The sequence below is a fragment of the Vigna umbellata genome, chromosome 4 (assembly GCF_029865625.1).
Source record: "Vigna umbellata cultivar VRB3 chromosome 4, Vumbellata_1.0, whole genome shotgun sequence".
Classification (NCBI taxonomy): Eukaryota; Viridiplantae; Streptophyta; class Magnoliopsida; order Fabales; family Fabaceae; genus Vigna; species Vigna umbellata.
Genome location: NC_142168.1, coordinates 36963412 through 36990816, shown reverse-complemented (window position 1 = coordinate 36990816; position 27405 = coordinate 36963412). Strand labels below are relative to the sequence as shown.

At 27.7% G+C, this 27405-nt stretch overlaps 1 protein-coding gene and 1 long non-coding RNA gene across 3 annotated transcripts; one reads left to right on the top strand and one right to left on the bottom strand.

Moving 5' to 3' along the window:
• Nucleotides 1-3257: 3257 nt before the first annotated feature.
• Nucleotides 3258-6690, bottom strand: LOC124822647 (cullin-3A-like). Of its 2 annotated transcripts, none has more exons than XM_047294677.2 (3): nt 6531-6690; nt 6261-6450; nt 3258-5514 (listed from the first exon to the last, which is right to left on the bottom strand). In XM_047294677.2, exons 2-3 carry the CDS (start codon nt 6419-6421, stop codon nt 3474-3476), a joined length of 2202 nt encoding a protein of 733 aa, XP_047150633.1. In that variant the 5' UTR covers nt 6422-6450; nt 6531-6690; the 3' UTR covers nt 3258-3473. The 2 variants fall into 2 exon arrangements, with proteins under 2 accessions (XP_047150633.1, XP_087969618.1); XM_088113492.1 differs by having other exon boundaries at nt 6261-6442; nt 6531-6687.
• Nucleotides 6691-12849: 6159 nt separating this feature from the next.
• On the top strand, nt 12850-14145 carry LOC148200061 (uncharacterized). The gene is made up of 2 exons (XR_015786303.1): nt 12850-13348; nt 13837-14145. It is a non-coding gene; the product is annotated as an uncharacterized LOC148200061 (long non-coding RNA).
• Nucleotides 14146-27405: the final 13260 nt, after the last annotated feature.

Below are 27405 nucleotides of genomic sequence, written 5' to 3'. Positions count from 1 at the left end.
ATATTATATTTATAAGCCTAATATTTAAAAATCATATATTGTTTTATTATTATTTATCTAACAATAGTATTTAAGAATATCTCTTAATATCTAATTACGTCTAATAATTTTTTTAACAATTATTCACCAAAATTTATTTATTAAAAAATAAATATTTTTAAATTAAAATAAATTTTTTAATTTATAATTAACAAATCGTTTTATTTTTTTACTTAAAATATTTAACTATATCTATATTTTCTAATTATTAAAATTTATAGGATCTCATTAATATATTTAAACTTTTTAAGATAAAAATGTATTGAAGTTTAGGATATATGCAGAACATATTATATTATAAATAGAGAGAAATAAAGGTTGCAATTTAGAGAAAATGTTTTCAATTTTTTTTAATATATATATATATATATATATATATATATATATATATATATATATATATATATATATATATATATATTTATTGGTGTTAATTTTCGCAGTGAGAATCAACTCAAATTTCATTCTAAAAATATATAAATTTAAACAATTTTAGAAAACATTTGTAATATCTTCCATATTTGACAATATTTTATTTAGATTTTTTGCATGGTAGATCAACATAATTTTATGATTCTTGTAGAGAGATTCCATGATGGTGTTGTGTAATGTAGGGGTTGATGTAGGAAACTCAAAATCTTGAGAATTATTCTAATGTTCTAATGATCATTCCATCTCAGATAGAAAATGAATTATGTGATGAGGAATAGTAGGAGATCATAGCCTATAGTCTGGTGTTCTTTGTCCATAAGTGATTGACAAACTAATCTTGTATGATAATTCAAGGACAATTGTTCTACTATTATAAGTGTACAACCCTCATATCAAGTCTAGAATATGTGTGTGTGTGTGTGTGTGACTTAAAAATTTTAAGTTTTTGATCAATTATCATATTTGTGACACTTATTTTAAAAGTTTTATACTAGTAAAAAATGGAATGTTACATTATGATACAGAAGTACTCATAACAAAGTCTAAAATTTTCTTATATTTTATTTTTTATTTAATTTAAAATCTCAATTTTTATTAAAATAAATTAATATTGTTTTTTTTTTCAAATTGAAACAAAATTAATTTTTTCATAAATCTTAAATTGATATTTTTATTAAATATTTCTAAAATTATATTTAAGCCAACTCTATCATTTTTACAAATATTTTTATTAATTAAAATAAATTTTTATTTATCTAAACTTGTTTAATTAATAATCATATATAAATTTTTATATGTAGTTTTAATCTATATTAATAAGTTTAATATGTTTGATCTATTTTAACCAAAATTAGAATAAAATGACCAATTTAATCTTAATAAAAAATTGTTTATAAAGTAATTTATATAATATCAATTTTAATAAAAATAACAGCATAAAATTTATTTAACATAAATTTAATTTTAATTTGAAGAAAGATAATATTACTGTATTTTAACAAAAAAAATAAGATTAAATTAAATTAGATAAAAACTATAAAAAATAAATTAAAGAAAAAAAACAAAAATAAAAACTAAATTTGTTACATAACACAGTATGGTTAAAGAAATAATGGCATGGCATAACCGAAATGATAGAAAAGTATACTACAGTCAAGCCATAAGCTAAAAAGTTTCAGTTTATTGATATCCATAAATAAGCATAATGTTTTAAATAATAGGCAGAGTACAACTTATATATACTGTAAAACAATATAAAAATAGAACTAGTAGAGAAAAGAGGACCATACCCATGACTGCATGAGATGAAAGAAGAGCACGACCATGTAAAGAGAAAATTCCCAATTTAATAATTAAAAAAAATCATGGTCCTTTGTCAAATGCTTTCTAGTTCTATCAAATGATATTCTATCCTCCCCCTAATTGGACTTATGCTATTTTCACTCCAATAAAAGTTTTTTTTTTCTCAAAAGGTAAAATAAATAACAGATTTCATCAAAGTTATTATCAGTTATCATGTTATCTCAAGTTTATTATCACTTATCATGTTTGTAACACAGTAAAATAGAATATTAAATTATTATATAATAGTACCCATAACATAGTCTAAAATTTCCCAATATTTTATTTTTTTATTTAATTTAGTCTAATTTTTATTAAAACGAAATAATATTGTTTTTTTTTAATTGAAACAAAATTAATTTTTGTATAATTCTTAAATTGATATTTTTATTAAGTATTTCTGAAATTATATTTAAACCAGTTCTATCATTATTACAAATATTTTTATTAATTAAAATAAATTTTTATTTATCTAGACTTGCTTAATTAATAATCATATATAAATTTTTATATGTAGTTTTAATCTATATTAATAAGTTTAATATATTTGATCTATTTTAACCAAGATTAGAATAAAATTTCCAATTTAATCTTAATAAAAAATTGTTTATAAAGTAATTTATTTGAATATAATATCAATTTTAATAAAAATAACAGCATAAAATTTATTAAAAAAATTAATTTTAATTTGAAGAAAGATAATATTATTCTATTTTAACAAAAAATAGGACTAAATTAAATTGAAAAAACAAATATTAAAACTAAATTGAAGACAAAATTAAATTATAGGTTTAATAGGTTCGGAGGTCCTTATATTTGTGGGTTCGTTTCAATTGGGTCCTCCAATTTTGAAAGTGATCAATTTAGTCCCTAATTTAACAAAATTGAGTCAATAATACCCTTTCCGTTAAATGTAATGGACGACGTTAACTTTTTAAACATGTAGCATGTTGAGGCATCCTTTTATTTACAGGTTGCACAGTTTTATTTGAAGGATGCTTCAACATACCACATGTTTAAAACGTTAATGCCGTCCATTGCATTTAACGGAAAGGGTATTATTGACTCAATTTTGTTAAATTAGGAACCAAATTGATCACTTTCAAAATTGGAGGACCCAATTGAAACGAACCCACAAATATAGGGACCTCCGAACCTATTAAACCTAAATTATAAAAAACAAATATAAAAATTAAATTGAAACTTTGTTACATGATATTGTTACATCACATAACTCTAAATGTATTTACATTTACAAATAGAGACTAAAAAATACAGAAAAAGCAACTTGACATTTATGGACGAAAATTAAGACTAAAAGAGTAATTAAACCAATGTTCTTTTTTCTTTTTCTTTCTGTTAATTTCATGGCGAAGCTTCCTTCTCAGGCAGCGTGGTTAAAGAAATAATGATTGAAAAGTATACTACAGTCAAGGGCCACAAGCTAAAAAGTTTCAGTTTATTGATATTCAGGAAAAAAAAAAAAGCTAAAAATGATCTATTAAGTTTTGCAGCCTGAAAGAAGTGAACCTAACAAGTCTACGTTTTGTTGATATGCAAAGGAGAGTTACACTACTTGGCAGAAATATTTTATGATGAGCATCTAACTCATGACAGACAATCACAAGCTGGAGTGCCAACAAAAGAAGCAAATACACAGTTCAAGCAAGATAGCGATACAGTTTTCTGTCCACTTTATCCCTCTCCAAAAACTCACGCTCAATAAGGGATTCAATTCTTTTCTTAATAACAACAGGATTAGGCAAAAACCGTGACTGCAGCTGCTTAGTGACCTCAGCCACAATATTATTATGATCTAGAGTTCGTCTTGATTTCATTATCCTCACAATTGCTGCCTCGATCTGCGGCTTTCTGTCTTCCTCCACTCTTTGCCGAGTTTCTAGGTTTTCTGGTTCAGATTCCCTCTGTGCAACGACAGTGCCTATCTTTACCTTGAAGAACTTGCTTGTGAATTTGTCATTAAAGAAGAATGCATCATCCTCTGCTATGTCCTTGCTCATTGGCTCTTTTCGAAGAACATTTTTTCCTTTCACACAGGCAAGAGACTGAAGGCACCTCCTCAAATCTGACATGGGAATGGCTGTGGCTTGCTCTATCTCCTTACAAGTCAACTGCTCAACGTTGTTGAAAAGCATTAGTACACACATTTGGTATGTGGAAACATTCAACTCGTGCTTTTGGCCTTTACCAAATGTTGCTTTCAAATCAGCAGTCCCCATATTAGTTTGCCAGGACAATCTCCTACCATTGTGTGTGCCCAGATAATATGTTCGAAACTTGTCACATACACCCAATATTTCTTGTGGAAGATTACACGGTGGGCTAGGCTGAGTAGGCCATGATCCTGTCGTAAGCACCTGGACAGATAGTGTAGGGCCGTCCCCCAACTCAGTACCTTGGCCACCATAGAAACCCTGCATTGTGTCATGAGAAGTCTTCATGTCAGTAAACATACCCTCTAACTTAGAAGTGAATTGATATCCGCATTCTGTTTTGAGCTTAACAATCAAACTCCTTTCTGCATCATCAGATATAGTCTTCCCTGAAAGAAGCCTTTTTGCCAAATGTTGCTTGTAATATTTCTCAAACACATCCTTCTCCTGTAGGTACCGGAAGAGCATCATTACTTTGTCTAGTACAATCTCCACATCCTCCTCACCAACCCCTTTCAACCCTCGGCGAAGTTTGTCATCCACAAACAAAGAGATGAACTCTGGAGACCGGGCATTCAAATTGATGAAATATTCAAAAGAGGAATTCAAGGCATTCTGAAATGTCTTATCATTATTAAAAGACATTGTAATAACCTTGTCATATTTATCCTTCAAATCTAACAGGCGTTGAACAAAATCTACAGGATCTCTCAACCTTTCAGGATCCATAATTAGCTGTTTACCTGTATCCCGTATAAAGGAAGTCATGACTTCTTTAACAATTGTGAGCCCGGTAGGCACCCTGCGAAACAAATTATACATTCTTTGCAAGTCTTCATATTTGTCATCTACAAGCATACTAACTAGGCCTGAGTTCTCCATATGAACTAGAGTGTGCATATGGCTTTCAATCATCTCCTTCTCCACCACATTAGTTATCTTTGACTCACTCCTAGGATCCAAGTAATGAGATACTCTCTCCAACTCCTCATTTAAACGTCTCTCAGCTTTTTTCAGATAATCACCACAATCACAAGTTTCAATGAATTTCTGGGACTCACAACAGTAAAAATTTGCTGATACATCAAGAAAATGCTTCTCAAAGTCATGCTGGTAAACAGGCAAACCCAAATCCATAAGCATCTTTATTATATTTCTCATCAATCCTCTGTTTATCACCTCACCATTCCTTTCCCTAAGCACAAGCTCAAGAAGCGTATCTAGAAGCCTAGCCTGAGTTTTGCTGGAATGGATCACAACATCTCTCCAAAGATTCAATCCAAGCTCATGAACAGGTGTTTTATGGTTGCTAGGTATAAATGTTCGATCCATGTACATCAGTATATCTCGGATCATTTGCAATGCCTTGTTATGATCTACCCACTTCCTATTGAGCTCATCCAAGAAAATTTCTCCTTGAGCAGATTCAATTGATTGAGAAATTTCTTTTAGATGAGCAGTCATGGTCGTCACAAGTCCTGTGTAAAGTTTCTCCCCAAATTTGTGTAGCACCATATTATAAGCATTCCTGAATGGGCGTATCAAAATGATCAGAAATTAATCAAATACATACAAATACACGAAAATGGGTAAGGAGATCTATGGGCAAATTAATTAACCAAGCTTGGGAAATTAATTAAATAAACTGCAGGCAATAACATAACGCTGATTATAACAAACTCCTGATTTTTGTTCAATTCAAATAAATTTACGGGAGGTATGTAGCATCAATTAGTAAATAACTAGATATAGATCGGAGCTTTTTCTTCTAACTGAATGGTAGGCTGAGAACAAACTACATGCAATGTCCATGTGAATGAGAAGTACAAGCTGGTGAACTGATCATACAAAAAAGCATAATAATCTACAATGGCCAAACAGCATCACAGGGAAATGGTCAATATAATGTCATATAAGAACCTCTGTCAATATTTGCAAGTTGTAAGCCCTGAGGCAACCACAACATCTTTTATATAAGGTCATAATACTTCTTTTTTTACAAATAATTAAGGATGAATACTATAATGTTCTTCAAAAATTAAGGGGATTAGTGCAGCAACTGAAAAAGAAGAGACATCATGTGCAAAAACATAAGGAGTCAGTGTAATTTACTCCAAACAACACGAAACAGAACCACATAAAATACAACAAAATAACACTATTGAAAAAAAAAAGCAAAAAAAATCCAAAATCGCATCTCGCACAGTTCACACCAAAGTTGGAGCACTGAAATCGGAAAAGCGTTAATTGATAGTTAAACGAATAAATCAACACCGGTAAAGCTCTTCAAAGCTAAGTCCACTGGCGTTGTGGTTGTATATCTCGTGGATAGCGTGTTCTAGAACCTTCCATGTCTTCTCGGCGTACTTGGGATCGACCACCACGCGGTGCTTGAACGCCTCTATCTGGAACGCGCGCTTCTTCTGCGTGCTCATCTTCCCCGGCGAATCGGAACCCTAAAGCGCTACGCGCAAAGTTCAATTCAGAGAGAGAAGAGACGGAGAAAGGGGAATTGGAGAAATCAAGAGAGGAAAGGAGACAAACCCTAGCGACGGGGCGAGAAGGAAGAAGCGATTGGGGAAATTGGGAATTAGGGTTTTTGAGAGAGAAAAGAAGGAATTGCAGGAAGCAAAGAATGAATGGGAGTGAGTGGTGAGTAGTAAGTAACGTTACATAGTTGAGAAGAGGGATTGACAAAGGAGGACTTTCTCATAAACCAAATCACATATATCATAAATCTTTTCACCAATTTGGAAAATTTTATTTATTTATTAGTTAGATATTAGTTTTTATGTTTTGTATTAGAAAATGAAAGTATTCAGACACACACAAAAATTTATATTCATTTAATTCTATCGTTCATTACTTTTTTATTCATTTTTAACTTTTTATTTATTTTTATTTTTATAAAAGTTTATTTTTCATTTTTATAAAAGTTTATTTTTCATTTTTATAAAAGTTTGTTTTTCTATAACTATTTTAAGTCTATATCGTGTAAGAAATGAATGTAAATATTGTAACGGTATCATTACTTTTTATATTAATTCCATTATATGACAGCTAATGAAATCTTTATTGTCATTGAAATTTCAATTTTTGTGTCTTTGTAATAATCTTGGTCCTTTAATTTTGTTAACATTCATACATCTTTATTTTTCTTTATCTTTCTTTTTTTAAATTTAATAATTGATGAAATTTGTTTATCGTTTTAAAAATTAAAATCAAATAGTTTAATTTAATATATAAATTATAGGGAAAAGAACCAAGATTAATGAATGGTTGTGTCAAGTATACAACCTTTTTAGTTTTAAATATCATTATCCTAAATTATAATACTTGTATGTATTTTAAAAATAATATTATTATCTTTTAAATTTAGTTATTATTTTTAATAGGAAAATGTTAACTAATGTCTTTACGGTATTGTTTAAGATATAAATAATGATTCTTAATTATATTATTTATATTTATATTGAAATTTGAAATAATTAAATTTATTAATTAAAATCATATAAACTCATAAAAAAAATAATTATTTTTTATTAATAATTATTGATTTCACTAATGTTAAAATCTTGAATAATTATCTTCATTAACTAAAATAATATAAATTTATGTAACATATTTTAATTATTTTTTTTAATATTTAGATATTTAGTAATTTATTACTCGGTAGTTGACATACTGGATTGTTTACTTTTTTTATTTATTTTCGTTTGTTGTTTTCTATGTTAATTTAAACTCTTTGTTACGTTTAATTATATTTTAATTTTTAGCAATATTAAAATAAAAAACAAACAGTTAAAAAAATGGTATAACAATATTATAATTATTTTATTAATTTTAGTTTTGTTTGTGTATATGAAATAAATTATTAATTACAGTTTTATAATATTTATAGACATTTTTATCTTCTACATAAAGTAAAACTATATTAAAAATTATTAAGCTCAAAATTGATTTAATGTCACGTTTAATTATTAACTTTTGTAAAATTTAATGTTTATTAATTATTTTTACATAATTTGTCTGTTAGCAAGATCGTATTTTATAAAACATATAAATGTAGAGTTGGCTTAAAGTACATTTAAATTGCAGAGTAAACGAAGGAAGTAAAGAAAGTCTTTCTGATTATTATAAGAAAAAAAAACAGTCATCCAAAAAGTAAAAGAGAAAAAAATCAATAAAGTGTCATTACAATAATTAAAAACAACGTTTACTATTTAGTAGAAGAGACGTTCTCTCTGTACCTATAAGTTTTATGAAAAAGCATGCAATATCTGAAACAAGTGAGATATTGGGAAAATGAAAAGGGTAGATACAAAGGTTAAAGTTGTGTCGAAAGGATGAGAGAGGGAGCACCGAGAGAGCTTGTTCTTGGAAGCCATACAATGAAAGCGGGAGTTGGAAAATCTGTACACGGATTGAATTGAGAGTTGTCGAGAACGGGAAATAAAAAAGGTACGAGAAACTAACCCTACTTGTCTATGTTTATTGTTGGATGATATGAATTGGTAAATCTTGTTCGAGTTTGATGATTGAGGGTTTGATTATGGTAATTATGAAGGAAATTGATGAGATTGTATTCACTATTAGATATGATGAAACAAATGAATTTTGTTGTGTTGTTATGTTATTCATTCAATTGTCAGACTGTACTTTTAGGAGTTGTTAGATGAAATGCTTTGGTGAATTGTAATTTCATGAGAGATATGCTATTGTGGTGTTTATGTGGTGCTAACTGGTGTTTATGTTTATAAGATGGTGGAAGAGATGAGTCTCTTCGTCCATGATGACGATGGAAGGGATTAAGATTCGAGTGTTGCCATTTCTTTTTGCGAGAGGATGGAAAGGAGTGAATGTCTCGTCCGTAGGATTCTGACTCATGTTGAGTTTAGAGTTGATGTGAGCAACTTGAGGAGTAAGGGATGTAGGTCCAAAACTACACTGAAGGACCACTTGAACTGTCTAGTTTGTTGAATAGGAATTGTGCGATGAAGGTTGGAAGAAAACATACATTTATAAAGATGGTGGTATTGGCCAAGGTCATACATGCAATACATAGAAACCTCGCTTGCATGGAAAAATGTGAAAACGGAGAAAGAGTAAAAAACTTACTTATATTTGAGAAAAAATCGGATAGACTTGAAGATCTCACTGTAATTATCGTACAACATGTCTCTAATATTCAAACAAATGAATAAGCACAAAGAGAAGAAAAATAGTTTTTAAAAAAATAGTATGTTTTAAAATAATAAAATCTGTTTATAAGAATTTCTTTTATATTAAAACTTTTAACCCACCCATCTCTAAAATAGCATTTTCTTAAGAAAAACACCTATTTTTAAGTTTTATAAATAAAATGATGAAATGAAAAAATAGAGTATTTTATTTAAAAAAAACAATAATGAATAAAGAAAATAATGTAACATTTTTATTGCTTAAAATTAAATAAATCTGACCATGAAATTTATTAGTTCTGAAAACTGGGTATTCAAAATCAAACTCATAAAAATAATAATAATAATAATAATAAAAGTTGTGAAGGCTAGATTTTCTTTCAATATTTTCTTTTTATTATTTGTACTTCTATACTTCTGTACTATCTATCATATATAAAAGTAATTCACTCTTTTTCAATCTTATCATTCAATAAGTAATATTTTTTAAATCAAAATTTTAAATATTTACTTTTCTAAATTTAACTTTCTTTTTAGTTTTACAATTTTTTTAACTTAATTATTAAATTCATATAACTATTTATAATAAAAATGATTTACAAAAATAAATAAAAATCACATACATAAAATTATAAAATTATTTATATTTATTTCTACAATTATAATTTTATTATTTTTTGTTAATAAAAAAATGTAAATATCCATGTATGTAGTGTATGCGTGTTTTACTAATTGAATTCAAAGTAAATATTAAAATTAAATAATTAATTATTTTTATGTAAAATATCATATATTTAGAATTAAAGATCGATTAACAAATATACATAAAGCTGTATCTTAAATTGTTTTATATTTTAATTTTGTTTGTTACAAATAATAATTAACTTGTATTAGAAAATTTAATTACAGAATTGAATTTTATTTTGTGAATATAAAATAAAGTTAAAAACTTTTATTGTAAAGAAATTTTGTTGAAACACATAAGGGAAATATTTCTCCATTTGATGTACCAATAAAAAGGAGAGGAGGGGGATTGTATCATGGACACATGTTTGAAATACAATTCACAATATTTCTAATTATACAATTTTAAAATTTTAAAATTAATATTTTTTTGAATTTTAAATTATGTAATTCGAAATAATCACGAAATTGTATAATTCAAAATTATAATTAAAACAAGAAAAAAAAATCTTAAACTATCTTTTTTCTATTAATTTTAGCCAGAACACAATTGAAAGTTGGCTTAATACCCTATTTTGTCCCTAGTTTCGCTCGACAATGTCAAATTAATCCATTCTTTAAAACGTGCGTCAATTACGTCCCTACTTAATAAAATTTATACCAATGACATCCCTTCCGTTAAATCCATACAAACGGCGTTAATTATTTTTCTCTCTCTTTTATTAACGCCGTTTGTACGGATTTAACGGAAGGGATTTCATTGATATAAATTTTATTAAGTAGGGACGTAATTGACGCACGTTTTAAAGGATGGACTAATTTGACATTGTAGAGCGAAAGTGGAGACAAAATAGGATATTAAGCCAAAGTTTAAAAATTATGGTGGTGCAGGAAGAAAACATGGAATGCCAACAAATTCCCATGAAGATAGATTTTAAGAGAAGTTTGGGAGTTCCAATAACAAGGCCTTAAAATGAGATGGTAATTTCCTGGAGATTTTTTCTATTCACACCTCCACTTTTCTACATTTTGACCAAAAATATTTTGTCCTCTGTTTTCACTATTACACCCCAGGAAGTTGCTCCCTCCACCACCCCAAATACTCTCTGCACCTACTTGTAACCCTCTACACCCCATTAATTAGAAAAAACTAAAATGGTTTTTGTAATATGGTCTCTATGTTTTTACTTTCTGCAGCCCTACAATTTCTTCCAAGTTTTCCAAACCATTTTAACTTTCGTAAAAGTGACTTATGGATTATATGTTTATGAAATATTTTAGAACAAACTTTTCAGAATAAAATTTTTAGAATGAGATTTCCGAAGTAAAATTTTCAGAATGTATGAATTGTATTTTGGATTTTGGAATAGGATTTCCAAAACAAACTTTTTGGAACATATAAAATGCCTTCCGAAACGAATTTTCTAGAATACAATTTCAGAATGAGCTTTTCGTTTTTGGGTTTTCTTTCTTTTTCCCATAGTGTGTTTTTCTTCTTCTTCTTCCAAAGCTACATAGCAACGGTGGTCACGGTTAGTATTTTGAAACATAAAATAATTTAATTAATTAATTATAACTAAAAATTTATATGTAGGAAAGGTTTATTATGGAGAGACCCATTAACAATATTTTAATTGGTTGAAATTTTAAATTAAAATATTGGAACTTAAATCCGTGAGTATATATTTTCTTTCTCTTCATCTCCATTAAAAAATAAAATTAAGAAAGAATCTAAGGTGTTTTATAAAACTAAAGATCATATACCTATATTTATGGTTCATTTCTGTCTAATCCAATTTTTCAGTTTTTATTGTAAAGAAAATTAAAAACTGTCTTATTTATGAAAAAAATTTATTGTTCATTAATTATTAATATGTATGGAACAATAATGAATATTAATTTTTTTTTTTATTATTATTATTAGTATTATTATTAATGTTGGAGTGGAGTTGGTAATTGTGGGGTATAGGAAACAATGGGCTATGAAGTATTACTAAAACTATTTTTTGAAAGAGGCTATTTTTGTTGAAGGAAAATATTAACATGTTGATTAAATTTTATGAAAACTCACAAATTCATACTGTTATATCATTTTTTAAAATTTTTTTATTTTATGGTTTTAACAAATTTTAATTAATCTGACAATACATTTTAGAATAAGTATGTTGTTGATATTTTATTTTGTTAAAAGATACAAAAATAAGGTACGCGTGTGAAGAGTAAAAAGGGGAGTGTGTATATAGTCAGTAAGCCTATTATTGAGGTTGGTTTTGGGCCACTTGACTGAAACCCAAGACATAATTGATCGTGGTAGACTTAGTCCCCATAAAATTCTCAGACACATTTGATTCATTTTGGAATGAAATTTTTATAATCCATTTTTTTACCTTTTTTTTTCTTTCGAAAATTCGTTTCAAAAGGAATAGAAGATATTGTCTGTCTTTCTTTTCAATGGTTGAGTTTTTTTAATAAAAAATTGATTCTTTTTATTTGTTAATTTATTTTTAAAATTTTAAGATAACATAGTTACGGACGTCTCTCAATATTTGGGCCAACAAAACCCAATCAATCAAAAGAGAACTATTTGACACAGTTAATGAATAAATTGGAGCTTTGACTTTTTGGAAAAATAAAAAAGAATGTTAGAGTTTTTCTTTTGGATTCACAACGAATAACGAAAAAATCCAAACGAAAGGTTGTAAAATATAAAAATAGTGAGGATTAAATTGTATATTTTACAAATAATAGTGAAATTGTAAGTGATGAAAAATACAAATAATACAAAAACAAAAAAGAACTTGTAAATAACCTGGCATTATTATTATTATTATTATTATTATTATTATTATTATTATTATTATTATTTTGGTACTATTGGTGATCCAAAATTCAAGCCACACATTTATCTCATTATCAATGTTGTGGAAACCTGGAGCATATGGTGTCACCAAATGAGTTGTCTAATCCAGAAACCTCTCAAGAGATAAAGTTGGTATGGTGTGAGAAGAATTTATTTATTTTAAGAAAATGCATAAATGTTCATCCAAGATCTACCTAGACCAATTCGTAAAATTTATTTAACAAATAAAGTTGAATTAAAATTAAAATCTGATCAAATTTATCGATTTATTATTTATTAGATATATCATAATTTTGTTGAAATTGATGATATTTATTGTAATGAAATTAAAAGACAGGAACATGTTTTTGATCTGTGTTGGAGATCTGAAAAGAATAGGTAAAGATTGTGCATGTTGATGAAGAAAACTTTGTGGCTGAAGCTTCTTGTTCTTGTATTTGTTGTTGAAATTGTGATGAGGTGCCAGACATGGTTCACTCGTCAAATTTATGACCACTCATGAAAGTTGCAAAGGGGTGTGTCCACATGCAAAAAGCTACCTGCTGGTGCCTTCGATCATTCATTGTTCGCCGTTATTGCTTAAAATAGTGTTGTTTTTCCCTCAGCAATCAAAGCTTATAAAGTGAGAAAACAGTGAGGTATGTTTGGTCATATCATTAAGATAATCATGGATTCAAGGGCCCCCCAAAAGTATACAGTGAAGTGTGCTTCATTCAGGTTGTGTTCTGTAAGGAAGGAATAAAAAAGATGAAGTGATTTATTGATTTAAATTTTTCGGATAGGTCTAATATCTTGTTTTTTTGAGTTTGTTCACTGTGTTCGATCTGTTTGATATATTGCCTCAAAGAACCTAAGAGTTATTACAACTGTGTTTTGTCACGTTTTAGTGGGAATAACATTGCAGAGTTTTTTTTACCAAATGAATGTGATTTACTTAAATGCATGTTACTCAGTATATTTTGTACTTTTTGAATCCTTAGGATGAAAATCTCACTACATGTTGAAGGGCCTATCTACGATTCATGTTACTCCATGTTTCTAAATAGCATTGGACTTGGACACTGTATGCTAGGGCCACAAGCAAGTTAGAAAAGAATAGGAAAGTAACATTTTGGTACTCTTGTAGGGCACCCATTTAAAGTAGAAGACAACCTTTTTTCCAGAGCTGAATGTACAGAATGGACCAGGTCAAGAAAATGGAAACTGAGGCAAACTGCATGATGCTATTCAAGCATATGGGACAGAGGGATTGCACATTTTTCATGGTGCCCTGAACAACTACATGAGCAAAAAGCAAGCAATAATAAATTAGCAGTAGTGGTGGGTAAATAATTGAAAGAGTTTGAATGATTTGTTGCAGTATGTGGTATTTGACCCTCTTGTGCTGCCATGTTTAAAAGAAATATAAAGGGACAGCAATAATCATTTAATCTTAGCTGCTCGTATGATTCTACCTATTTGAACCAAGGATCACCACTACATCAAAGATCTTTAATAATTATGGTGATTAAGAAGGGAAAGACCAACTTACAGCTGCTAATCTAATATTTATTTCGTCTGCAGGTACTTAACATTATTATAGTGTAACTAGCTACCCTATACAGAGTAGGACCCTATACTCCAAAGTTTGTGGTCCTCTACTTTGTACCTCGAGTCTCCATTTTAAAGCCTAAATACATAACTTTAAATGGTTACATTCTTTGCCATTCAACAGCAAATAGTTACTGATATCCACCTATTCACCTATGAAGAAAGAAAACCAGTCTAGTTTATGTTGGATTGAAAAATACTCTAGAACTATAGAGTATAACTTTTCTTGTATGGTATTAATCACATGGAAGAATGGAATAGTGAGATTAGCAAGAGATAAGGCTATAGGGTATGATCTACAAGCTAGGACAACAAGGATTTAAAGGACAAAATGGAATCCTAATTAAGAAAAGCATGTCACATGCTATATGATATGTATGGTGTTATTATTAATACATATACAAGGACTGAATTAGCTCACCAAAACGGATCCCATGTTCCCAAAAGGGGCTACAACACAGCTAAAGCCACTTCATCAGTTTCTAAATATATTTTGTTGAAAACATTTTCAAAAACTGTATTGGGGTTGTTTTCATCACACTTGAGACTATAAACAAATTTTCCTTGACTTTTGAGCAAGAGAGGTCCCAATAGCCACACAAAGTACAATTGAGTGCTGAAGAACTACCCGACCAATTCCAAATTCTGTGTGACCTCAATTTCTGAGGCTGTTACCACCAAGCATCTGTGTTGTTTATACCTTTCTTTTCATTGATTAATGGACTAAGTTATCAAATGCTAATGATTTGTTTGCAAGTGAGTGAAGCTTTCATCTCTTTCTTCTTGTCATGTTAATGGATTAATAACACCAAAAGTTGTAACTCAACCATGCTTCTAAGTTGCAGTTGCAGTTGAGAATGTAAATCTATTTCAAGATTTTCACATTGTAAAAAACTTTAAACACAACTTGTGCAGTAATAATTGTGATCATGATACAATATATAATTTAAATTTAGCACTGTGATTTAAAATCTGAACTGAACTGATATAATTTAGTTAATCTTTTTGGAGGGATTAGACTTTTATTGTATGTTCAATGTGATTATGGATTGATAAATAATGGTAAATGCTGTTGTTTTCCAGAAAGATGCCAAAACTTGTCACATGGATTTATCATGTAGTGTATGTCATTAGTGATCTCAAATATCTCTATCATTTTGGATTTTGTGTGAATGATTAGAATTAAAATGAATGGTTGAACTAATTTACACTTGCATAAGAAAAAAAATAAAAATAGAACATACTTAACCAGTTTTTTACAAGTATGATTTGTGAGGAACAGAGGTTTAAACAATGCTTGATATTAAAATGAAACTTTTACTTGCGGTAATTCTGTCATATAGGGTGGAATATGAGTTTTAATGATGGGATTTTTAATAGTGAATAAATAATATATGTATTAACCTTAATAATTGAAATTGAGTTTAGTAGAAAAATTCACTGAAAAAGGTAAGTTTAAGTCTAGTTCAGATTTACATAATCGATTTATAAAATAGTAATTAGTTTTATTTATTTATTTTAAATTAATTTTATCTTTAATTTATATAAAATCTTTAATGTAATTTATCAAATTATTGAATGATCATATTAAATAATTTAATATTATTTTTAAGAATAATACGTGAGAAAGAAGAAAATATCCAAACATACATAGTCCTTTAAGGTATTTTTTTTAATTTTTTTTTAATAATTAGCTTAGAAGGTAAAAGCTCAAACTACTAATAACGGATGGCCATTAACTCTCATAACTTATTAATTAGTGTTAAATTTATTAATTTTTCACTTCCCACATGATTTTTTTAGAGTAAAATTTATTTGAGAAATGAGAATATCTTTAAAAATTCGAACTTTGGTGACACTATAGAAGGTACTACTAGGAAGTAGCCCATTTCACTACCCTTATCCCTTTGAACTAATGTGTTAAATTAGTTTTACCTTATTTTTTCTTTTAAAGGATTCCAACAACAAACAAGCACAGCTTTGAAAACATTGTATAGGTCAAGAGTTATAGGCTAGGCCTTATTTTATAGGGAAGGAGTCAACAAAGGGTGAGTTGCAAACCCATAACATCTTATTGGGCCCACTGGACCTAAAGCCTCATCCAAGCCCATATATATATAAGAAGTGTGATTGATTGAAAGCAAAAGCAATGTAGATAAGGGTTTGGATGTGACTTGGTAAAGTGTGAGGAATGTTTTTGTAGGGTTGCTAATAGAGAATTTGTTACTTCCAAAGTTTGATAGTGACAAGCATAGCTCGTGTGAGATTTTAGGGCATAGCTAGGATCGTTGGTGCAAACTATGTTTTTCACTTGATTTTGCCATTCTAACTACTCCAAACACATAACATTCCCTTTTTAATACAAAATAATAATAATAAAATTGACCCAAACCTTTCTCTTTCAAAACTAGAACAAACCAAGATTTTGGGTATTTGAAAAGTACACAAATAGGTCAAAAAGTAAGTTTATTATCCCATATCAAAATATTATTCTATCTCCTATCTTTTTACCTTTAACATTATCTTTGACCTATTTTGAAAAAAATGTCCCAAAGGTTTGGTTTTGCTCTAATCTTGTGTTTTCTACACATAGAGAAATTCATATTGCTATAGTCCTTATAATCACACAAAAAGATCACTTTTTTTTTTTCAAAAATAAAATTATTTTATATGGCAATGGAAAACATAAAAAAATAAAATAGAAAAGCTTCATTTGCTCTCTCCTTTTCACTTTTTTTTCAAAGATGAAAACAAAAACTTATTTTAAACTGAAAAAAAAAATACTTTGTGAGTTAAATATTTCTTTTGTCTCATTATAAAAAAATGTGTTTTTATTTTTATTTTTGTACTTTATTAAAATCATGTAACCATATTTCTCCATCAATAACATATATAGTATTTTTCATGTAACAAGCGAACCGTGAACTATACTATAACTACTTCGTATAGTTTGTTGGAAAAATGTTTTATATAACTTTTATAGAATATAAGAATAAAATAATTTATCATTTAATTTAAAGACGAAGCATAAGTTTGTATAATTATTTTAGAATAAAAAACTTATTTGATCCGTTGTTTTTTATTGAAATCAATTCAAAATTTTGTTTCATTTATCTATTTGTGATTTTAGTTCATAAGTAATATTATTCTAAATAAAACCAGTTTCGCTTTACCAAAAATAAATAAAATTTACACATTATACATGAAACTATTTTTTTATTGTTGTATGTCTTATAAATTAGTTATTGCAATGGTTTGAATATTTATGGGAAGAAAAAGTAGGTTTAATTTGACCGTTGCAGTTTGAAGAAAAAAGTTTTCCAATTTTATGTGTACTTACTAATATGATAGCACACAGTGTTTGGTGTGTGAAATTATTGTTCTCTCCTATGAATGCTTGTGACGATCATTTATGCAATTGAAGAAGAGACATAAATTCGCATTACAAAATTGGGACCACAAAAAATCTTATTACCATCATTCTCACAGCTTTTTTCTTTCAACAAAATTTGTTTTCAACAACAATCTTAAACCATCATGGAAGAATAGCATTCTTAATAGACAAAACTTTTCAACTCAAAAGGAAAAACACTAACATTGTTTTCAAATCATACAACAAGTCTTTTGGGCCATGCCTATTATACTATTTCTTCAACTTTTTTTATTTATTTTAATAATAAATCTAAAATATTTATTTTCAACTTTTTATTATCTTTGATAATGTTATGCAAATTTTACTTAATTAAAACAAGTGTTAATTAACTCTTTCTCAACTTTTACCTATTTTATAATAAATTTGAATGTGCCTTGTTAGTTGCAACTCTTTTAACTGGTTTTTGTCATTCATTTTAACTGCAGAGTTTAAATTAAAAACAATTTGATAACTATAGATTTGAAGCAAATGCAAATGTATTATAATGATTTTTAATTTCTCTCAAAGATTAAAAATAATAGAGTTGAAAAAGTATAACAATTAAGTTTTATGTCGTGAAATCGCACTTTTTTTATTTATTTAACAAAAATGGTCCAAACTTTTCACTGAAAAATGAAAGGAATCATTTAAAATTATCTATCTATCTTAAAATTTAAACTTAAATTATTTAAAGAAGTCACGTGTAGATATTTAATACTTTTAAAAATGAGCAGAATTTAATAGTTTTTTATTTTGCTTAATTTTGATTATGTTTTATTTAGTGTAAAAGATGGAATGTAATTAAAATTCTTTCTACATTCTCGTGTTTTAATTATGATTTTGTATAAGATTTTATATAAAGTAATAAATGTTACCCCTTCCATCACAGGTTGGATTTTCCAGTCGTAAAGCTCAAGTCATACCATACAAAAATTCAATATTTAAAATGTATCACTAACTTCAACTGCTTTAAAATAATTTTTGTTTTGGTCTATTAAATTATATATATATATATATATATATATATATATATATATATATATATATATATATATTAGTTATTATGACATGATTCAAACATAAACAGGAAGGATTGTCTTGTAAGCATGGAAGCAAAAGAAAACTAATCTCATTTACTATTTTTCTATTATTTTAAGAAGCAGTAAATTTTTACACGGAAATTTTTGAACTTAAATGAATTTATAAATTAAAAAACAAATAATATATTTTTTTTATTAAAGTTATATTTTCATGAACTATAATTGTGATTTTTAACTATTTAATTGTGTAAATTCAACCCTTTTGTGAGATTATGAAACCGAGACAAGCTCTTTATCAATATTTTGTTGGTTAAACAAATATAATTGAGGGAATAATATTTTGGTACTATGTAGAACATAGTAATTAAAGTCCGAATGATATTCGAACCGATTTCAAAAAGATACTAATCACAAGGGACCTTAATTGTAAGTAAATAACGTAAAATAATGTTAAGACAACATTTGATCTTTGTTAATATGTTAATTAGTAGAAAATCCACCAACTATCCTTATAAATAAAGGGTGAGATAATGGTAAAATGTTAGTGAATTCATATAGATTAGTGATACTTTGATCACCCAATTTAAACTTTTATTGACTTGATCATCTAAGTACTTTTGACAGATATATTTCCTCTTGTGTGAATTGATATCGAGAACTGAAGACCGAAGACTAACTACTAAGGACCGAACACTAAGTGTTGATAATCGAGAACCTAAGAGGAACCGATAGAGAGAATTGTGATCAATCGATAGGAGTTGGCCGAAAAAAAGCATAAAGTGATGAAATATGTAAGCTCAAGTGATGAGTGTAAGCTCATAATGTTAATCATTGTATACATCACTTCCCATTGCTTGAGTTATGAGTGTAAGTTCAAGTGATGAAATATGTAACTGAAGCGAAAGTTTGTAACTTAGGTGAATATAGGTTACTCAAGAGACGATGGACAATTGTGCTAATTCCTTATTTATGAGTTTAATCATATGTGTGTATGTGGTAGATTTTCTACATGAGTTCAATTTTATAATTTTTAATGATAATGATGTATAAAATGGAAGGATTAATTATATATGCATTGAGATATGTGATTAACAATCGATATGTATATAATAAATATACTGAATGAAAAATATATGTATGATTTGAGATCTTAGGCAATGGTATTAAGCATGTTAACCATTAATGTAAATGAGATATTCTAATTTCAATAATGACCTAATCAAGAACACACAAATTAATTCATCAAATGGTGATAAGTTCAACGAGATCTATGCACTAGGCTCAAAGAAAGTGCATATACTATATGGTAGGCACTTTAATTTTTAGTGGAGTATGCTTAATATATATGTGTCATATGTAGAAGTTGTCATGTGGTGATGTATATAAGCTTTTAAATTACATTAGTTCACCCTATCATGCAAGGGCGTCAATTTGAGCCAACTTAGCTCAAACAAGTTGACTCACCATAAGTCGAGCTAAAACTGAGTTAGCCCAACACGATTCACTTTTTAATGAGTAAAAAAATTTGTAATCTGGTTCGACCCACCATGAGTTAGTGGGTTAATGAGTTAATTCACTTATAAAGATGTTTTGTTCTTTTGATTTATGTTTTATATTTATTGTAGTATAATCAAAATGAATTAACTTGATTCATCTTTTATAGCACTACAATCAAAGTATTCACCTATTTCACCTATAAATATAGAAGTTGTAAACTAAAGTATCAACTTATACAACTTGGTAAACAAATAAATTAAACATCTAAACTATTAAAAAAGTATTAAACAATATCTATTATTTAAAAATTAAATTGTGAACATACATAATTAAAAAAAGTAAATAATTATAATAAAAAAACTTATGAAAAAATGTTACAAAATTAATAGAGTTATTTTTTATGGGTTACGGGTCAATTCACTTTTAATTTGGTTCAAAGTTGTTTAACTCATGGGTTAAGTTGGTTGAGTTCAATTTAAACCTTGTTTAAAAAAAATTGAATTTTCCAATCCATCTCAGCTCGAACCCGTGTGAGCCAAGTCGGCTAATAGGTTGAAATCTATTTTGATATCTTTACTTGCATGTTTGTGTATGATGATTGTTATGATTTTATATGGTACGAGAACAAATTATATTGCAGGTGATAGTAGTAAAGTTACCTAAAATGTGATATATTTCAATATTATTAAGATGCATATATTAGTTTAAGGGGCTTATAACACAATACACTAAATACATATGTACATTTGTATACACAAACTAATATATGTGTAATTTTTCAAGATATTACATTAGTGGTATCATAGTGACCCATGCTAAGATTACCTATGGGAATGGGTGATACTATATATGTTGTGTTAAGATGTATTAAATGTAATACAACTTGATTAAGATATGTGTGTGTAAGTCCTATCCTTTAGGTGTTTGAAGATGGACACATAAACCCATTACTACTTATCTAACAATCGATATACCACATATGTCATTGCCAATGACATACGAGATTATGACTACTAAATCATAATAACATAATGTCTCTATGTCGTAGTAGCACTAGGCTATGTTACATTAATTGGAGACAATTAGAAGGATAATTGAAACAACTCAACCATAATTTCATCATGTTATGAGACATAAACCTCTTAAATTCAGTGAACACTTAAAGTCTGATTAGGTAAATCAATGAATCAAAGACATGAAGAAGATCTTTCAACATTATATGGGAAAAAGAGATATTTTTATGTTATATAAATGTTGGCTGATGATAAAAATTTATAACTTTTTTATTAAGAGAATTTAGAAAAGTATTTTCTTGAATACATCCAAACTTTACAAGACTTAAAAAATGGCCTAATATATAAAATAATAGGAAGTAGTGATTTTTTTTTATCTATTTGAGAGTTTTGCACTTTAATTAAAAAAATAAGTTTTAATTACTCATTCGGTTTTTGTTTTTGTAAAAAAAATGTCAAAGTTGGTTCTTCATTTGGTACCATGGACAACACAAGGAAAAACGAAAGGGTAAGCTTAAGTAAATTAATTTATACATCAACATATACACCAACATTTCAATTCACACAAGCACATAACTCAACATATAACATCATCCTACATATGTATATATATATATATATATATATATATATATATATATATATATATATATATATATATATATATATATATATATATATATATATATATATATATATATATATATATATATTCTAGACCGACCGTCCGGACTGTATGAATCTGTGTAGTTACAAGCGTCCTTGCACCCGAGTGATGTAGTAACTGGGATACACCAAACAGCTGCCACTCGAGGTTAGTCCGTTCTTACGTCACCCATGTTAACTTATGGACTAAGGACCTCCTGCCGTTCCCACACATGACATACTCCCTCTACATGAGGATGAGTACTCACGGAACATCAGGATGGACAGCGAGTCTTAACTTATCCACAGTCATACTTTACCAAATTTAATATTCCATATAAGTAAGAGTCGTTCCACCTTGGAACGCTCGTTCAAATTCCATAATCGTATAATCGTTCCATATAATGTTCACCTTTTAAATCTTCATACTTTATTATCATTTTCATCATTCGTTTTAAATACTCAAAATAACGAACGTTCAACCCTCTGAAGGATGAGAACGAACGTGAGCGAGACCGAGAAGTACTCGTCGCCAATCAGGATAACTCGACATATGATTATTTGACGAACGTTACTGCTACTCAATTCAGTTGAATGAAATGACTCTAAAATGATACCATCAATATTCAGAATATTCTAAGTACTAAGATGTTAAACAGAATCCAATCGGATGAAGATACAACAAGATGAGGAATCGACTACACTATGAACCATTAGTTTAAAGGAGTCGACTGCCAGTCAATGACCGAACGTGACAATATACTTTTACGAAGTATTTGGACGAACGCTGGTTACATCCGTTAAGAAAATTCAAGGTAAGGACGAACGTTTGGTATAAGACCGAACACTTCATTAGCACAAACGCTGGGTAGATGACCGAGTACCAATTCTGACGAACGCTTAGTACAAAACCGAGTGCTACTTAAGACGAACGCTTGGTTTAAGACCGAGCGCTATTTAGAACGAACGCTTGGTATAAGACCGAGCGCTACTTATTTTAAGGTGTAATTTAATATTGTTTGATTTAAGGTATACGACATCTCTATGCTAAGCCGAACGCTCAAACATAGTAATTCAAATGGGGACGCTCGTTCTCGATCAGAGTTCTTTCCAAATGAAAGAATTCCATTCTAAGTCATTTTCAGGGAAACCGAACGGTATAAGACCGTACGATGACGAGCGTAATTTATCATAGAGAGAATTATCAAATTCATATTTTTCAACTATCTTGACTCAACATTTTTCATACAACTCAAACTTTATCATTTTCATCTCCATCATTAGTTCACATACTTTATAGAATTCCTCATAGTACAAATTAAACTATACAATAAATATTCATCTTCCAACCCATACGTATCAGAATCAACATGCAGTTTCAACCAACAGAATCACATTCATTCATGCATAAAAACGATCGTTCATGCATACTCAATCAGCACATATACATACAGTAAATCCATATCATGCTTTCCTACAACATACCAGTATAAATTAAATTATTAAGCTTCCCTTACCTGGATCAGAAATGAACGTCCTACTCAAAGTGTTTTGATCCGTCCGCTAACAGTTTTCTACCCTCAAAGGATCACTTAATTCTTCCAACCAGATCTAACCATAAAACCAAGAAATACTAAGAACTTAACCTTTCATGCTACCAGAATTTGGCTTTGCATGAGACAGAAAACGTTCAACGAAGAAGAGAAACTTACCAGTTTCAAACGTGAACTTGTTCGATTTACTGGAAAGCTTAGGACGCCGGAATCTCTTCTACTGTCTCTGAAATGGGATCGGAGTAGAAAATGGTGAATTACAGTAGAGAGAAGATGAGGGGTTCTAGAGAGAAGGTGGAGAAGAAGAAAGGTCAGAATCTTGGTGGAGAAGAAGGTGCATGTAGAGAGTGGGGAAATGTTTTCAGAAAAATTAGTTTTCTTCCCAAGGTCAAAAACGGACGTGCACTCTCATGCGGACACCTATTTTCCACTACCGATTCAGAAGGTTCCAAAGTGACATTTGACAGACGGGTGGCAGAGAATGTGAGTGGATTTTAATGTTCTGAGTAATGACGTGGGTGCGTTTTTCAACGCACGGCAGAGTGGTTTAATTGCATTAAATCTGATTGGACAGGTGTTTTGCAGAGGTAATTATCTAGGGTCTTACACAATTTATGAAACGATCTTGATTTATAAAAAAAAGTGTAATTTGGTATTTTTTTTGTTAAATTTCTTAACAAATAAAAAAAATTCATTAAAATAGAACCTGTTAATAAGGATGGTTAATTTTATTTATGTAATTAACATAATCTTAGTGTCATTTCTAATAAAATATATTTGTTTTATTTTAAAAAATAATTAAAAAATAATTAAATTGTATCAATTTTTCAAAAATTATAACCAAGTTACATCATTTTTCACAAACGAAAATGACCGGGACTATAAAAAGCTGCATTATATCAACTTGACATTCTTGATTTAACACACTAGCCAAAGATAATTAATAAAAAAATAATAATGATTAAGGAAGTAAAAGTCACTATAAAAGTGATTCGAATAAAAATAAAAGAATAATTTTTAAATTTTATTTGTATAAATATTTATTGTTCTTTTAAAATTAAAACAATTATTATTTCTAATCGTAATATTATGTAATACTAATTAATAATTATTTATTAAATCAAATGTTAAATAAAATATTTTGATATCTCTTTTTCTGTCCACATCCATTTTTCAATTTTATCTCTAAAATGAAAGTTATTTTAAATTTAAAAAAATATTTTATCAATTATATCTTTTAAGTGATACTTTCTTTAAATTTAGTCATTTTATTTGATAGATCGTTTTTTAAACTTAACTATTTTTTATTCAAGTAAGATGTTGTAATATTAGTAATTTGAGCATGGAGAATCTTGTATATTAGAAGTAAGATGTTGTAATATTAGTAATTTGAGCATGGAGAATCTTGTATATTAGAAGTAAGATGTTGTAACTATTTCCTTCTAAAATTCATGATAGAAAAATGTTGTTATTGCAGTTTAGAAATTATATATATATATATATATATATATATATATATATATATATATATATATATATATATATATATATATATATATATATATATATATATATATATATATATATATATATATATATATATATATATATATATTATTTTTCCACCAGTCTTTCTGAGTCAAATTATATTAATAACAATGTGATTGCTATTAATTTGAGAAGCTTTCTATACTATAAAAGGTCTAACAATTTCCCTTTTATATAGATAACAATGACGACAACCTATGAGATATTTAAATTATATTTTTTCCACATTGCATTTTGACTGTGTATTATATTTAATAAATATAGTATTAAATGAACTTTTACAAGTATTTGAAGTCAATTATTTTAAATACTATTTTCTGGGTAACAACAGAATGGAGGACTTTTATACATAAATAAGAACTAATAAATATGTTACTTTTTTTATGAACAATTTTACCTTAACTCTCTGTGAATGAAATCTTGTTATTGCAAAAAGGAATACTTAGTTTAGAAACACATTGGAAAGAAGTCAAATAGGCTAATTCCACTTGCAAAATGAAATATTAGATTTCATATTTAATAAGTGTTAATAAATGTTACATTTATAAAATTGGATATACAGCCTTCTTCAACATTTACTACTGTAATATTCTCCATAAAAACTAATTGAATAATGTTTTCAATTTAAATTATAAATATTGATCGGATACTATATTTAAATTATATAGTATAATTTTATTTATATGTAGAATAAATAGCTTACTTCCTTTGAAATTCTTAGTTTTACATTTAATTAGATTTATGTAGTAGATGTCACCAAATTTAAGTTAGTTACTTGATTATTATTTTATTATTTTTTTTAAAGTTATAAGTGAGTAATTTTAACTGAAATTAATTTAGCCAATAAGATGAAAGGTGTATTAAAAATTAATATTGGTTTTTAACTGAATTTAAATTTTGTTTTGTATAAAACTCCATAAACTATGGGAATGAACAAATGCTGACAAAGAATTTTAATTTTAATTGCATTAAATTATAATTGGATAACAGCTATGACCAAGGATACAAATAACAATAATTTTTAATTGCATTAACTCTCAGTTAAATTTGTGTTTTATTTGTACTAAATTTATCCATACAAGAATGTGAACAGTTGATAAAAAAAACTGATATCGATTTTAACTAATTTTTTTTGAAAAGAAATAAATAAAAATGAAAAAAAATAAAATATAAAATAAACAAGAAATATTGTTCGAATGAATAGAAGTAAGAAGAAAAAAGAAAATAGTTCTTTCAATTGTTTGAATGGATGTAAAAAAGAAGGTTGAATTATATGAAAATAATTTCATATTATTACTTTGTTTTCTCCTAGTACAAAAAAGAGTTATTATTATTTTTTTAAATAAAATTGTTTTGTCACATAATAAAATAACAATTCAATATTCTATCTAATTGACTTGTCTTTAATAATATTTTTTTTATTAATATGAATATTTGTTTTAAAAAATAAGGGTTAAATATGTTTTTAGTCCCTAAACTATTGGGCGTTTCTGGTTTTCGTCCCTGTTTCAAAGTAAGGTACAATCTGATCCTCATTCTTTTCGAAAACGTTCGTTTTAGTCATCGAAAACTAAACACTGTTTAAAAATTTGGTCCTCATTTAGCAACAAATGAGGACTAAAACCAAAATTCCGGGAACTAAAACGAAAGTTTCGAAAAGAATGAGGACCAAATTATACCTTACTTTGAAACAGGGACGAAAACCAGAAACGACCAATAGTTTAGGAACTAAAATCATATTTAACCCAAAAAATAATTATTGGATTGAAAAAAGTAAATAACCATCAATTTGAATTTTTTAAAAAAGAAAAATTAGCATGAAATGAGGTTAAAGAAATATAAACTGATTGATGTTTTCACCTGAAAGAAAAACTAATTTGTTATTTTTTTATTAATCTATCCTAAAGTTGAGTATTTTGTTCTGGCATCAATTTTAAGTGTTAACATTGTTAGAAATATAAAGATAAAATTCTGCCATTGTTATTTTTTATTTACGAATTTAACCCTATTGCTACTATACCATAAATGTTGAAGTTGCTAAGTTTATTCCATACATGCTGAAAATTTCAAAAGATAGTTATTAGTATGAATTAGCACCTATGACCTTGTATTAAAATTTTCAATTTTTTACCAATGAAAGAACATTAGTAGTGTAGTACTACTAAGTAAAAACCAGACACTGCACGAAATCCCATATCACTGCACAAAAATGGAAATATTTTCATATGATTACTTTGTTTTCTCTTATTACAAAATAATATATAATTTTTTTTAAAAATAAAATTATTTTGACACATAGTAGTGATGAAAACAGTTTCCACTTGACACCTACAAAATTTCAGTACATAAAAAAATTCTATCTAATTGACTTGTCCTTAATAATATTTTTTTTATTAA